Genomic DNA, 16,170 nt, shown 5'->3' on the forward strand with positions numbered 1-16,170 from the left:
TTAAAAGTTTTATTCAGCCATTACTTTTGCCGCGGTTTTTTTCTTTGAGTTTTGAAGGAATCGAGTATACACAAACCTTATATCAATGAATTTCTTGAAAAAATGGATGTAAGTTCGTCGCGGCAGCATTAAATTAGACAAAAAATATAAGCGTCTACATTACATTGAAGAATTAAGTGAATCCGAATGTGCTAGCACGTTGGTTTGTTTTGGTCATAGAAAATGGCATTAAAATTAAAAAAAACTGAGGTAAGAAGCTTAATATTTGATTCTTTATTATCCATAAATGATAAGTGAATTTGACATGCATCTTAAAATTCAAAGCACTATTCTCTTTCTTTACCTCCAAATCAATTATTTGGAGACAGGCGCTTGTAGCCTTGTTTCTGTCTATGTGCCCATTGTGGGGGAAACACTATCAAACAGGGGTCGACTATCAATGCCCAAGTACATGTAGAATTCTACTTGGGCATTGATAACCGACCCCTGTTTGATAGTATTTCCCCACCTAGACAGAAACAAGTGCCTGTGATTGGAGATCAGCGAAATCACATTGAGATCACTATTATTAAAATGTTTATGTAGCACTTCAAATGAATGAACTTCTATTTACAGAGAAGAATCTATATTTGTTAAAACATGACTAGTTACGTTTATGGTGCTCGGCTAATAAAGCAGATCCACATTGTCATCTGTAATCTACACTACCATCAACCTAAATTTTAATTTCTCCACTCTTCACAGTATAGTCATGACTCATGGTTGACTCGAAATTCTAAAATAATTTTAATATGTGTCAATGACCAAAATACACTTAGAATGACTGAGAGACATCTCAAAATTTTAATTATATGCAAATAATTCTCTTTTACATTATATTATATTCAAAATAACGTTCTTTGAATATTTTGAAGCAAGTTCGAAAATTATGCATGATGAACCAAATATTGTTGAATGCTACATTGATTTGACAAATCTAAAAGAAGAATTACACACACATTCTTATACTATTTAATTTGATTAAATACGAAATATTATTATCATCTAGCCCTATGTGTTCGTTCTTGAACCATAGAAGAAGAGCCCTTACACCACATCACAGCAATGAACATTGTGAGCTGTTTAAACACTAGCAAATTTGAAATGATTATAACTACTAAGATATCAGGCACAAGACACTGACATATCATTTGTAAACTGCAAAAAAACTTTGTTATTTAAATTTTATTGTTTTTAAGTTTGTTGCTTATATTCTATTAACAGAACAAACTTTTACACTTTTAAAGAGGCAGGATTATCTTTCAAAATTCTGTTTTAATTTACAATATAATCTGTTCATTTTTTAAAATGAAATTCATCTTCAATAACTTCACAAATATATTTTTCAGATATTTCACTTTTTGGAGTTATCATTTTCAGTGATTGACACGAACATACCATAATACTATTTTATTATCTATTATTAATACAGAAGTCTTATCTGATAATCTAATTATAAATGTATAATGGTAACTTCTGTGGTAATAAACATATTATGTGTCATATAATCATGTCACCTAACTATCAGAGGTAGTCATCACAAAAAGGTATGATCTGTTTGAAGTTCATGAAAAAAAGAACAAATTCAGGTTTATCAATGAAAACTTGTAATTTCAATTTAAGATGTAATTAGGGCCCCGCCTAATGTGGGTTGCCCTATAGTGATCAGTCTGTTCATCCATCCTTAACAAATTATGTTCGCTTGTTATCTTGAGAACCGTTATGATTTCAAAGTTTATGCTTGACACGTATATTAACCAACACCAGAGGGTGTGTCATAATGTATGTACAACTTCCTAGGTCAAAGGTCAAGGTCAAAAACTTTGAATTCAGTTGACAACCCCATGTCCTGTGGTAAAGATCATGTCTGCTTTATATCTTGAGAACCGTTATGATTTCATAGTTTATGCTTGACACGTATATTAACCAACACCAGAGGGTGTGTCATAATGTATGTACAACTTCCTAGGTCAAAGGTCAAGGTAAAAAACTTTGGTTTCAGTTGACAACCCCATGTCCTGTGGTAAAGATCGTGTCCGCTTTATATCTTGAGAACCGTTATGATTTCAAAGTTTATACTTGACATGTATATTAACCAACACCAGAGGGCGTGTCATAAAATACTTCAAATAATGCTTCATATCGGCTTATTTACTGCATGTAATTGACAGCGGGGCCCACAGAGATGGCTCCCATTTCAATCATATCTAGTCATACACACAAATCATCCAGTCATCTGCATACTTTGGTGTATAATTAGTTTGATTACTTTTCTGTTATTTGTAATTGATAAGTCAAAGTATAGAAAATTGAGTAAATACTTAGAAAACAAGACTGATCATAAGAGAAGTATAAGTGCTTTGATATGATAAATCGTACTTAATTATGTTTATTTTTAAAGCTTTCATTTCTTTAATTATGATCCTTGTCTAAATACATATTGTAAAAACTTTTTGTTAATTAAAAAAGGAGATATATATATTTTTTTCCTATTCCCGTTTGGGTGTCACTTTTGTGTTAATGACATGCATTTTAATTAAAATTTCAGTCATTCCAGGTGTATTTTGATCAATGACGCATATTTCAGTCTTTCGAGCTACCAGTGGAGTCACCATTTTCCTCCACTGCATCTCAACATAATTGAAATCTGAGATAAAATTGCTTCATTCCAATTCTTTCCATTTATTTTTTTCTGTACATAACTCAAATGTATTTCATATTAAAAATCATTAAATATATTTTGTCCATTAAAATTCTCCACTGTGAAGAGTGGAAAAATTTAAATAAGTATTGAGTAGGATCACATAACAGCCAGAGCAGGTAATTCAGCATATCAGCCAGAGTACTGCTGGTAATTCAGCACATCAGCCAGAGCACTGCTGGTAATTTGGCATATCAGCCAGAATACTGTTGGTAATTCATCATATCAGCCAGAGTACTGCTGGTACTTCATCATATCAGCCAAAGTACTGCTGGTAATTCAGCACATCAGCCAGAGCACTGCTGGTACTTCAGCACTACTCTTGGCATCACAAATGTAGTTGCTGAAAGTTATTTTGGGATCATTCAAAATTCCTTTCATCTGTGGCAACATCCCTTCAGCATCTGCGTATGGAGTGTTCATATCACAACTCATACGTTATGCCAAAGCTTACCAAAACTACCCAGACTTTTTGTATCACACTAGAATTCTAAAAATAGGCTTCTGGAACAGGGTTATGTTGCTACAAGATTGAAGTCATCACTACAGAAGTTTTATGGTTGTCATCAAGAACTCCTGGATCATTACGGTGTATCCATCTGCGCTATGAAAACTGATTTGTTCAACGTGTCATAGTTTTCCTTTCCTCTTTCGACTACCCCGGACTTGACTTTTTATGAGCAACATGGCGAATATTTCTAGAAAAGCAGAGGACACTTACCCTACTGGTGCACCTGGTCCATGCTCCCAGTTTTTAGTGGCGCCTGAGTTGCTCATTGGCTTTTGTTACTTTGTATGTATGATTTTAGTTACTTTATGTTCTTTGTTGTGTATATCTGTTTTCCACGTCTGGTCTTTGTCCCTGGATTACATTCTTTTGATTACCACTATAACCTTGGTTCCCTTGATTACTCTTTCCCCTTTATGAAAATTCCTTGTTTATAGTATAAGACTTTCACATGTGTTGTTTGAGGTTTCTTTATAGGATCCCTTTGTCTTATACATGAAATTTTATGATTTTGTATTGTTGTATGCTTTGATATTATTCCTTTTTCAGGTTTTGGTTGTTATTTTAGTAGTTTTTGTTCTGTTAATTCCTTACTCTCTCTTTGCCATTTTGTAAGGTTTTGTTTTGTTTTTTTTTGTTGCGTTTTTGCAGATTTTGTTTTGTTTTGTTGCTTTTCATTTCTTAGTTAATCATTACCAATCATAGAATTGACCAATTAGTCAACTTTTCAGATAAAACAAGTTGTTGAAGCTTTGAAGAAGGCAAGCAAAACATCAGATGAACTATTAGATGAGAGTGAAGACATATTTTTACAGTTTACAGTGAAGAAAGTTCCACACCTAAGCAACAAAACAATTAAAATGTAAGGATATTTCTTGTATGTACATGTATCATTATATAATGTATATGTTAAGATTTTTTTTTATTTATGGTATATTGAGTTATAACATTTACTATATTTTCTTTTGTTTGTCGATAGGGGAACCACCAATAACAATATACATGTTAACTTTATTAATGAAATTGTTATGCCATCATAGTTCAAATGTTTAGAGATATTTGTTATATGAGCTCCTACTGAATATTTGTGATTTCTTACATGAGTGTTCAGAAGTTCTTTTTTGTACAACAAGTGAAGCCACTGCAGAATAAGTGAAAAAACAAGTTTCAGTAGGGACTAGGGTAAGTTCCTATTTCTTTCAGAAATGCTGCAATCAAGAAGAATAATGTTATTATTACCCACAGCTGTCATTGTGACCTTAAAATGCAAAATCGCATTTCACTGATGAGGTCAACAATGCCAACATCTTCTTTGATGTATTGTTCACCAATGTTTATAAGGAGTTTGACTGATAATACCATGTAGTTTTACTAAAACACAGACATGATTTTATTCCTGTTTTTAGCTCACCTGGCCAAAGGCCAAGTGAGCTGTTGCCATCACTTGGCATCTGCCGTGGTTTTTAAAAATTTTTCACAATTCTTCTCCTCTGACACTACTTGATTAATTAGAACCAAACTTAGTATAAGTGTTCCCTAGGGTATCCTGCATAGAACTGATGTGGGGATTTTGATTTTTGATTCGTCGAAAAACCAGGCAGCAGTTACTAAAAATAGAATATAGGGGTCAGACAGTAGTTTTTTGCATCTATCTCCAAAACCATTAGGTTAAGCTAAATTTTGACAGGAGTAGAAGTGTTCAACGTGATGAGATCTATCTGGTCAAATTTTGGTTTTAATCCGTTTAGGTCTCACTAACCACTTCTAATGTTTCCATTACTTTACATGTTAAAAAAGTAATTTTCAAAGTTTCACTGTGAATTCCCAGGACAAATGACATTTTAAAGTTGCATACCGTTGCAAAGCTTGGAAAATAAGGCTTCCAAAATCATTATGCTAATGGTACGATGATTATAGAAATTCTTCACAAAATTTACTTGAATAAATAATACTGAAAATCCTCATTTTTACCTGTTCTGCTAACTGACAGCATGGAGGCAAATTACTCACACATGTAAATAATATTCATACACTTTCGTAGTTAATTACATATATGATTTTAAAGTACACATTCTCAGCTTTATTTTGACTACTTTTAATCATAATACACACAAATAATGCACTTACAATGCATATGTCTAGGTTCAGTGTGTTTTTGGTACTACATAGGGGGGTGGCCATTTGACCCGGGAGTGGTTAGTGAGACCTTAGCCATGTTGGAGTTAATGCCCTTTTTCAACAATTTTTGCCATTTTGAATGTTATTTCTTTCAAAAATCTTCTGCTCTGACACTAATTGACCAATAGAAACTAAACTTAGTATAAATATTCCTTGGTGTATTCTGCATAGAACTGATTTGGGGACTTTTGATCCATCAAAAACATGGCAGCAATTACTAAAAATAGAACATAGGAGTCAGACAGTAGTTTTTCACGTATGTCTCCAAAACTGTCAGGCTTAGCCAGATTCTTTAGATAGCTGAAAGGATCCTCATTATTAGGACTACGAAATTCTTCAGGGATAAATGTCAGATGACTCCTTGTTAGAGTTATTGCCCTTGAAAGGGGAAAAATGACTTTTTCTTAACAGTTTTCAGTCAATATCTGTGATAACTATGATAGACTAAAAGAAACTTTCAATTGCTGAAATGATCCTTATGATAAGTCCTGTCAAAGTCTTCTTTAGTTGAAATTGTTGGACTTCTTGTTTAATTTATTGCCTTTGAAAGGCAAAATGCAACCAGGTGAGTGATTCAGGCTCCTGGGAGCCTTTTGTTTAGTTGAATTACGCTATTTCAAATTTAGATTTGACAGTTACGATTTTTTTACAGTGTGATTTTGCCAATTTCTTCTTTGTTTGTTGACCTCATAAAATCATCCCCTAAAACAAGTCCCATAAAGCTGTCTTTATTGGTTGTCTTACATGGAAAACACATCAAAACAAATAAAAAAAAACAAGAAATATTGATTCTCTTTGGTAATGAGTAGTTGAAATTGTTTCTCCACTTAATATGGTAAAATGGAGATTTTCAACTTGCCAGCATTAGCCAGCATGTTAAAATCTTAATTTCATCGTAGAAAGTGGTGAAATAGTTTGAATTAAGAATAGATGAAAGGAGAATTGGTTTCTCCCATGAAATCTGTAAAAAAAACTTTGAAAATGTGAAATGGTAGGAAACCTGTCACTGATATTTAATAAATGCCTTCTGGTCAAAAAGTCATGTCCATTAAAATCACCAGCTTAGAATGTAGAAAAAAGATGGGTGTTTTTTTTTTCAGTTTTTAGCTTGTATCTTGTAAACCATTAAATACTTTCAATGAATGAAATGATCCTAATGATGAAGCTACATTGGGTCAGTGTTACAGTTTGTGACATACTAGTTTTATCAATTGAAATTTTACATTTATCTATCATGGTTCTTCTGTGTAAAACAAATCATTTTCCACATTATTGCCCTCTGATATGGAAAATGATAAGTTTTTTTTGCACACAAGAACCATGATACATAAATGTAAAATTTCAATTGATGAAACTAGTGTGTTAGTTGTTTGTTAAACAATTGAAAGGTCTTTCCCTTGAAAACTATCTTTTGTAATATACACGTAAAGACATGCTACCTTCTGCAAAAGTTTGTTTTCCTGCACTTGGTAATTTAGTCAAATGCAGTTGTCGATGTTTCCATCATGATTTTTGTAATGTAAACTTGATGACCTTTTATTTGATATACAACAACCCTACTTTCTGTTAACTTTAACATTTTGTACTAATTACCCCCAACTGGGTTCTTTTTCCGTATAACAAAATTGATATTTGTTATTTACATGTATGACTTTGATTGATATGGGACAACCTTACTATAAAAAAACTTAAGTTTTGCAGTCATTGATCTCATTTAACTCATTTATATCGGGACAAGATATTGATATTTCGAATGAACGCCTTAAGACCTTTCATTTGATATGCAACAACCTTACCCTCTAAGAATTTTAAATTTCTGCACTTTATGACCTCTTTGAACATATATAACTTATCAAGGTTGAAACTCTAATTTTTGAAATAAGCTAGTTTAGACCTTCAAAATAAATATATCACACGACCCCCTACCAACGAAGTTAAAAAAAATGATGCAATATCAAATCTATAAATAGGTACAGTTTGTATTGATGAAATATATCAAACCATTGGAAAATATGAAAACTTTAAGTTGTTGTAGTATTGTTGTTTTTTTATATTGGTCCTTGGTATTGTGTCAAACAGTTGTATTTGAGCAGATCTTTCATTCTGTGTAATGATCATTTGTGTGTCTTTTGTGGATTTTAAAATATATACCCCCGTTCTGAAAAATTAAAATTTCAATGAATCCAAAACTAGACAAGATATCTCAAATCTGAAAACTATATGATGATCAACAGAATGTATGCAACAAAATTACAAAACAATTTGGCAATTGCAGAGCTCATTTTGAGCCCAACGATTATTAAATTATGATGCAATAACAAACTCCAAAACCGTAAGTCATAGAGACATGAAACTACCACCATACATCTTTGGATTACTTGTCCTTGAAAAAAACTAACTAGGTCAAGGTCATACATTTATGTCAAGGTCACAAATCTGATTCTGCAAAACATTTGAATTGTCATAACTTTTGAACAGACAGTCTGACAGACGTAAATTTGGTCTCAAAATGTAGGGCTTATTGAGAGGGTCATTTCATACACTGTATGCACCTATCTCTTATTGTTTTCTTAATATCAAGGCCTGTAGTTTGTAATGAGAAGGCTTTCTAGCACTCTTTGACCTTTGACCTTGGATGCAAATGAAAGGTCACATGGACCAAAGATCATTGATGAAGGTCCACTGTCTCTACAACTTCTGGTTCTCGAAATACAAATTTAAAAAACTTAAGTATGATATTTCAAGGGATATAACTCCTGTATAGTTTGATACTAAAATACACGTTCATGTTTATTCAATACATCTTCTTATGTACATAAAACAGTTTTTAGATTGATTTTATCTATTATGGTTTTCCAGATATTAGCGATTGAAAGAAATTATTTTAAAGGGACATACCTCTTAAAAATGATAATGAAATCCTTAGCAGGGTCATGTCCTAATTGAACATGATGACATCTGTGTGTTCACTGAATATGGTCATGATATCCTGAAAAATGAGTTCGGGGGACCATGTTGAAAAAAAGGCCAATAAAAGGGAGATAACTTCTACAATGGATAATGGAATTCTTCACAGGTTCATCTTGTAAAAGTGCTAAATGAGTTCTATCAATGGTCCAAATTTGGTAATGATATCTTGAAAGTTAAATAGGGGGACCATGTCAAAGAAAATTTTGCAAATAATGAAAAAAAAATGTAGGAAAAGAACTTAATGATCCTAATGATAAGGCCTACAAAAGTCAAATGAAAAGTCACTTGAAAACTGATTGTAATTGACATTTAGGAACATTTTGTTGATACAACTTACCTGTTCAAATTTTGTGGTTTTTGACATGTATCACCCATCAGATGTTTGTAAAGACTATTACTTTAATAAATGATCAGCTTGTGATCTGATATTGTTTTTGACTTTTTAAATTTTAATTTAACAGAAAACTTCCGCATGGTTTGTTTAAGAAGAACACAGAAGTTTGTTTGTTTGTGAAAGATTTAGATAGAAAGAGCAGAGAATTTGAAGTAACTGAGGACCATTTCAAAGATCTTTTGAGCAGTAAAGGTGTTACATGTATTTCAGAGGTAATTTTATCTTAAAAATTCCAAAGATGTCTAGATATAAAAATGATTCTTGATTACTGTTGATAAAACCAATGCAAGTGCTTTGTTCCAAGGTTCCTGCACATAACCTTTAATAACACATTTCAGCTACTAAATTTCAATATTTTACGCTCGTGCACACAAATAAAGCAATGGTAGTCATTTTTATGAATATAAATCCATCCTGGAGAGATAGTAGTTATAATAGAACTTGATCTGTGACATCCTCTTTACAGTCAGTTGAAGAGAACCAGTTCCAATTTCAATACAAATCTTGGTACAGCTCGCAGCATAGTCTGATAAATACCTGGTATACCTCACACCTGGCATCAAATACCTGGTTTTATTGCTTATTGGCTCCTAATTAACAGGACCTCCATCCCCAGCATCACCTGCATCCAATATACAACAGGAAGTAACTAAATAACTGAACAGGTACATGGACCTATTAGTGGTTTTACCTGTACAGTTAATTATCTCACACAGGTGTTTTATAATTGATATAAAAGTAGGAAAGTAAAAAAAAAAATGTGTTAAAAGCAAGTGTTTTTTTTGTTGTTATTTTCATAATTTTCAAAATTTTTAATATAAAACATGACATTTTTTTCTAAATGTTATTTGATTTAATATCAAATTTTGCATGTAAGTAAATATTGTTTTTCCTGATTTAAAAAAAGCAAACTTTGAATATACAATCACAGTGTGTATCAGGCTCCATAACATTATACTGACTTCTTTCCTACATATCTTGATAACATTTCACGGTCATTATTTTTACTAATAAAAACACAAGAATGCTACACGTAGCCATGTCCCCTGCCGCTGTAGAAAGAGTTGAATTACAAATGTTTGACACTTGTATAAATAGCAGATTCAAAACTTATGTGCTTTCATAAGTCCATGTAGCGATTCAAGGTTAATGTATCTTAATGAATCAAAGTAAGAATTCTTCATACAACAACAAAAAAATCTGCAAAAAAAAAGAACGTGAAAAATTAACAAAGTCCCATAACTCCCATAAAAAATGACTGTTGAGTATAATAAACTACATATGATGACAAACAATCCTATAAAATTTGGTCAAATTCTGTTTGGTGGTTTCTGAGGAGTTGTGTCCACAAGGTGTTACTATTGCGAATAATATGAAAAATGAACAAAGTCCCATAACTCCCATAAAAATTGTTGAATCAAAATAGCAGTTATGTATGATCAACTACTTATGGTGACAAACAATCGTACAAAATTTGGTCAAATTCCGTTTAGTGGTTTCTGAGGAGTTGCGTCCACAAGGTGTTCCTATTGTGAATAAGATGAAAAATGAACGAAGTCCCATAACTCCCATAGAAATTGATGAATCAAAATGGCAGTTGAGTATGAAAAACTACATATGGTGACAAACAATCCTACAAAATTTGGTCAAATTTCGTTCAGCTGTTTCTGAGGAGCTGTGTCCAACTGGACGCACGGACGGCCACATGGACAGACACCAGCATTACTTTGTCCAAGTAGGACACATTGGTATAATGTAGGGCAGATTTCTACCTAGAGAACTATTTAAACTACTTGGTAGCCTACAAAGATTTGTATTAAAATTGGAACTGGTCTTTTTCAACTAGCTGTAAAAAGAATGTCATCTCTAAATAGAATATACTGTGATCTGTGACACCCTGTATAAATAGAATATGATCTGTTCCATTATCTGTAGATAGAACTTTACTGAGCATCTAAACATATACTTTACTCCAAAAAAACCCCAGGTTTTGCCTCAGTCAGACATACAAGTTCTTTTTATGAACTTGCTCACTGTACTTCTAGTTTTTTTTTACTAGGTCATACCACTGAAAGCATTGAAGTTAGAATATAAACCGTATGAAGCTAAACGCAATCTATCACAGAATTATGATGTTTACTTAGCCGACAGCAGAATAGTCAGACTTTTACCATCATTACTAGGAAAGAGCTTTTATGGAAGAAAAAGGTTAGTAGTCTTGTAAAAAGGTAGATCTGAAGAAAAATGTATCAGCCTATAACCCAAAGCAAAACTCTTAACTCTTGGGAATTTGAAAAATAGCACTTGATGTATATTTTATCACAACAACAAATTTTACAAATTGAAAGTACATGTATGTTTTACCATAAAAAAAAAACCAGAACTATGAGAAATGATATATTCATAAATATTAATGGCTATAACGTCAAGGTACAGTGACCCACACCATGTCCTTTATTTTGTATAAAATAGGAGATGTGGTATGATTGCCAATGAGATAGTCGTCCACAAAAAGCCTAGCAATGAATAATTAAACTAATCTACAGGTCACTATATAGTCTTCAATGATGGGCAAATCCATACCATTAAGCGTGTTGTAAAAGGCCCCAAAATAAATGAAGTCAAACTATTCATAAAAGAAGAAAATCAACCTGATCTATAGAGAAAAACATATAACAATGAACATAAAAAAACATTGACAACCACCGGTCATTATTAGACGTTTTAGCGAACAGCTAAGTATTTAGAAGTGATTTCTCCTCCACGTGTGGTGTACTGATACAATATGAAAATAAGCATATATTATTTAGGTATTTGTGTTATTGATGGTGGTCACTAGTGAAACATAATTACATATTTTTATAGACTCTTTTTATTCAAAATTGTGTACAATAGTAAGTGTTATATGTCAAATTATAATTGTATTGTAACAATGACATGGATATGGTCTAACAAAATATTCTATTCTATTCATTGTTGTAGTTTAAATATTACATTCTGTTCTATGGTATGATGTGAGAACATATGTATATGTTTGAGTTATTATTATTGTATTTTTAGGCAACCGGTTCAGGTGAATCTAGAGGCCAAAGACCTTGAGAAAGAGATTAATAATGCAGTAAACAACACTAGGTGTATAATGACTGGAAGAGGACCAAATAGGTGAGTAATCATATCATCCTACATATGTAGGTCCTCTATTAGAATGAGAATGGCTCAAAATCTTTCTGTCAGAAGTGACATGCTGTAAAGACTTATAACCTAGACACAGGAAGTATTGCATATTCCTGTTGGTTGAGACATCAGGCCTTCAGGAGTATAAGAGTGCATTATTAATCAAGTTAAATGTAATTTGAATACTACAAATAGCTCCATCCCTCATAAACAAAGCCTAAAATCATATTAATGAATTTAGGAGACCCTAACTCATTGAAGAATTACATTACATGAAATATGTTGATTATTATGTCTTCTTTTTCAAAGAAGGAAGGTATTTTGTTTTAGTTTAAATTTCTCTTCTAGTTAATATTTGACTCTCAAACATAAGGTCAGTTATATGCTTTTTTTTCTAGGAAAGTTTGTTTGGGTTATAAGTTTTTTTTTTTTTTGGGGGGGGGCTTCATATAAAATATATGGTGCTATTGTCTTTGTCTTTAATATCAGTGTGTGAATCGTGGATAAAAGTGTAAAAGATTTTAATTTATTTACAGTATGGTGCGGGTTGCTCATTTTGACTTAAAGACATCCCAGATTGTTGATAATATCAGCAGCTCTGTAGAACAGTTAATCACAGCTATACCTGGTGGTGCTACTAACATCAGAAATATTTACATTAGAACTAAAGATTCAATAGCATTGCCTCTTTATGTATCACTGGGTGAGTACTGCTAATATTATTGTTTCATTTCATAGGAATACCAGTTACATAAAGAAATGACCTAAAATTGTAACCCTCTCCTTTTGAATTGTCAAAGAACATGTTTTTAACCATGGACGGTCAATCTCTTTTTTTCAGTTCTTTATGAACCAAAAGAGAAAAAAACAGAATTTTTATGGGTTTGAGATTGTTTTATTTAAACAAAGCTAGAGCAGATATTATTTAGTTTATTTATGATATATGAAGTATTGTGATTTAAGTTATTTATGATATATGAAGTATTGTGATTTAAGTTATTTATGATATATGAAGTATTGTGATTTAAAGCAGAATTTAATTTTAAGTAAATGTAGATATTACCAAACATTTAATACTGTAAGTTGTTTTGATGCATTGTTATTTCACCATATATAACAAAGGACATAAATGATAGCTATCAGTCTATTGTACATCTTTTAATGGTTAAAATGGGTCCACTGCGATTCTGATCACATTCTTTTCCTGTAATACAAGATCTTTACTCTTTTTCTGTCTTTACCAAAAACGAAAGGTTCATAGCTCACATCTTAATGTTTACTTAAATTATTATGGAAAATAAATCATAGTTGAAGTGAAATTGTTAAAGGCATGACTATTTTAAAAAATATCAATAAAATCAACTTCATCCTCTTACACCTGTCTCATATTACTGTGATTTTATGTTCTATCATGTAAAAAAGTATGGGTTTTTTGTGTACTATTATTGAAAACATTTTTTTTTTGTATTTCATACCACATTTTGTTTCCTTAAGTTTTTAAACTTATAAAAGCATTTTTGCAAAATTTCTTGTGCATATGCTTTAATAGTGGCTATTTCATTCACAAAGCACCAGAAAAATTCTGAACAGTTAAAAATAAAGTAAAATTTGACTGCAGAATTGTAATTATATTGCATTTGATTCTCTGTATTTATGTCATTATTGTGTACCTTTGTACTGTTGACTATTGTTTGCAAGCAGATATTTATTTTACATTGAACAGGATCGAATGACGAAGTCAGTTTACCTATGAGAGAGAGAAAGAAAAAGGAAGTGATTGTTGAGGAGATAACAACACTGGAGAATGGTTTGGTAGAAGTAACACCCTTGGGACAAGTTAGAGTAATCAAGGAGAACAATAAGAAGACAGTCAAGAGGAAAGCAGACAAAACAGAGACAAAAGGGAAGAAAAACAAGACTGAATCTAAAGCTAAAAAACGCAAATCTGTAGAAAAGACATAATAAATTTGTTGATTCATTTATGGTTTTTTTTGTTAACATTTTTATACATGTTCCTTGTGGTCTACTTATTGTTCAGATCCATGTAAGAATCAGGCTGGCTCTATAGTAACAGTAATACATCAAAAGTATTTTAACAAACTTTAATTTTTTTTAAAATTTATATTACTCACCTAAGAAAACAACCCTTTCCACTTTATATTGCAGATTAAAGATATACCCTGTAATATCACTAGGAAGAACTTTCGGTTGCTGAAATGTATTTTAAAATTTTCTAGTCATTTTGATTCCTATAAGAACTATAAGAGCAATCATTTTCGCTTCTAAATGAATGTAGGATTATTATACATGTTTTTTGTCTACCTTATTGTGTGATACTTTGTTTGTACCTTGCTTTCACCCTTGTAATTACACTTTTCAACCAAAGCCTCACCACATCCATCCCATTCCGGTCTGTCTACCTATATGTCAGTCTGTTTATCATCACTATTTTGATACTGCCTTCATTTCTGTTGGATTTTCTTGCTATATTCATAAGGATAAGAGAAAAACAGTGATAACTGTACTTTGGTTTTTTCTCTATCTATCCATGCATCTTGTAAGGGCATGCAAAATAACAAATCAAAGTGCTGTGAGCATTGGGGATTTTTGATTCTTGTGAAAAATGTAGCATGGATAAATTTACAAAAAAATTGTAAGAAATGTAAAATAAAACTGCAATTATACACGTTCATTTCCCATATTATTTTGAACTGTATTTCCTAATATGTATTAAATGAATATCAATCAATTACCAATTTCTGAAGTTAAGACTGCAATTGATAGATAAACAGTATCAAACTTCAGTTCACACACATATACAAATTTTGTTCTATTCACTCTTTTCCCAATTTTTTAAACCTGTCCAAAAGTAAATTTGCAATCACATTCAAAAGTATTTTAACAGAGTATTACTCTACACTGTAATTATACTAAAATGGAACTAATTTCAGCTTAACAAAATAATTTCCTTGATCAACATATTAAGATTTTCAAAACTAAACACTTTTTATCAATTTGAATTTTCCTGTCAATTGTACTTGATTAAAATCACTGCTCTTCACTTCCTGTTTATTAATCATAAAATATTGACAATAGGATGGAGATTTGTACAGGTAATTGTATTAAATGGAACATGCATAATTAATGCTTCTTGGCACATTACTGCAAGGACTTCAGTTCATTTGAAGACTAGATCTTAATTTTATTTGAAGAAATAATAGAATATTATTGAGATGAATAATTGCCAGAGACATATTTTTAGGTTGTATAAGATGTATTGAATTATATAAAAGGAATTACATTTGGACTATATTTTAGTGTAGTATTCTGAAACAGTAGGGGAGTTCCAGCCGTGAACCGGTGGGATAAGGTATTTTGATTAATCAAAAACCCCCAAAAAAGTTTAGTTAGGAATTACAGTTACATATTTTAGCAACACTAAGTGAGCTCAACAGCAATGTGTGTGTACGTGAAAATAGCATTCTTGAGAAGGTACCCATAGATAGCTATCAGCCTAACCGGAACACGTTCAGTAGTCAACATAAACAGCATTAAAATGGAACTTCTGCAGTGAAAAAATCAGAAACTTACACTCATCTGGATCAATAAACAAAAATAGATATGAATTAGTATTTATCATTGAAAATGTGCAGTCCTTTTCAATGCATTCCTTTAATTCTCCCTGCTTCATCAAATATTCATGGAAAAGTTCGGGAAAGGTTGCATGCACTGAAAAGTGTACTTATTAGTCTCTCATTGCTGTTCCACTTGCTGTTTAAGAACCTTACCCGCTTAGGAAAATATAGCCCTGACTGTATTTTTCAAATCAAAGCATAGCTTTTCTAAGATTAGGACGGCAATCATAATTGCAATTCCTGGAAAGCTGTCAAGTACAATTACGTCACAGGTTATGAGTAAAATATTCCCACCATCCGTGGAGAAATGTTATCATTCCGGACTCAGTGGAGATATATAAACGGCAGAACAAGAACTTTGGAAAAATAGAAACAGCATGAAAAGTTGCACTGTTTTAGATCAGTTAGACTAATAAACTGTTATCACAGAAATATGTCTTTCCTGTCGAAAACCCTGAGCACAACATGATTCGATCACAGTGGTTGAACCCTGAACAGTTAGGGCAAGTGTGGACACAAGTTTTTGACTCACAATAAATTATGGACTCGACGACTGGTTTGGACACAATAT

The 16,170-nt window shown here is 31.9% G+C and overlaps 1 protein-coding gene across 1 annotated transcript; it reads left to right on the forward strand.

Annotated features, from left to right (window-relative positions):
- The first annotated feature begins 139 nt into the window (after positions 1-139).
- Positions 140-13,942, forward strand: LOC148619372 (ribosomal L1 domain-containing protein 1-like). Its single transcript, XM_088579208.1, has 7 exons — positions 140-249; positions 3,980-4,110; positions 8,858-9,002; positions 10,850-10,998; positions 11,851-11,952; positions 12,501-12,667; positions 13,688-13,942. The coding sequence occupies exons 1-7, from the start codon at positions 223-225 to the stop codon at positions 13,924-13,926; spliced, it is 960 nt and encodes a 319-aa protein (XP_088435334.1). The 5' UTR covers positions 140-222; the 3' UTR covers positions 13,927-13,942.
- The last annotated feature ends 2,228 nt before the right edge of the window (positions 13,943-16,170 follow it).

This window comes from Perna viridis, chromosome 4 (assembly GCF_037379345.1).
Source record: "Perna viridis isolate PV_CMFRI_1.1 ecotype Kerala chromosome 4, ASM3737934v1, whole genome shotgun sequence".
Taxonomy (NCBI): Eukaryota; Metazoa; Mollusca; class Bivalvia; order Mytilida; family Mytilidae; genus Perna; species Perna viridis.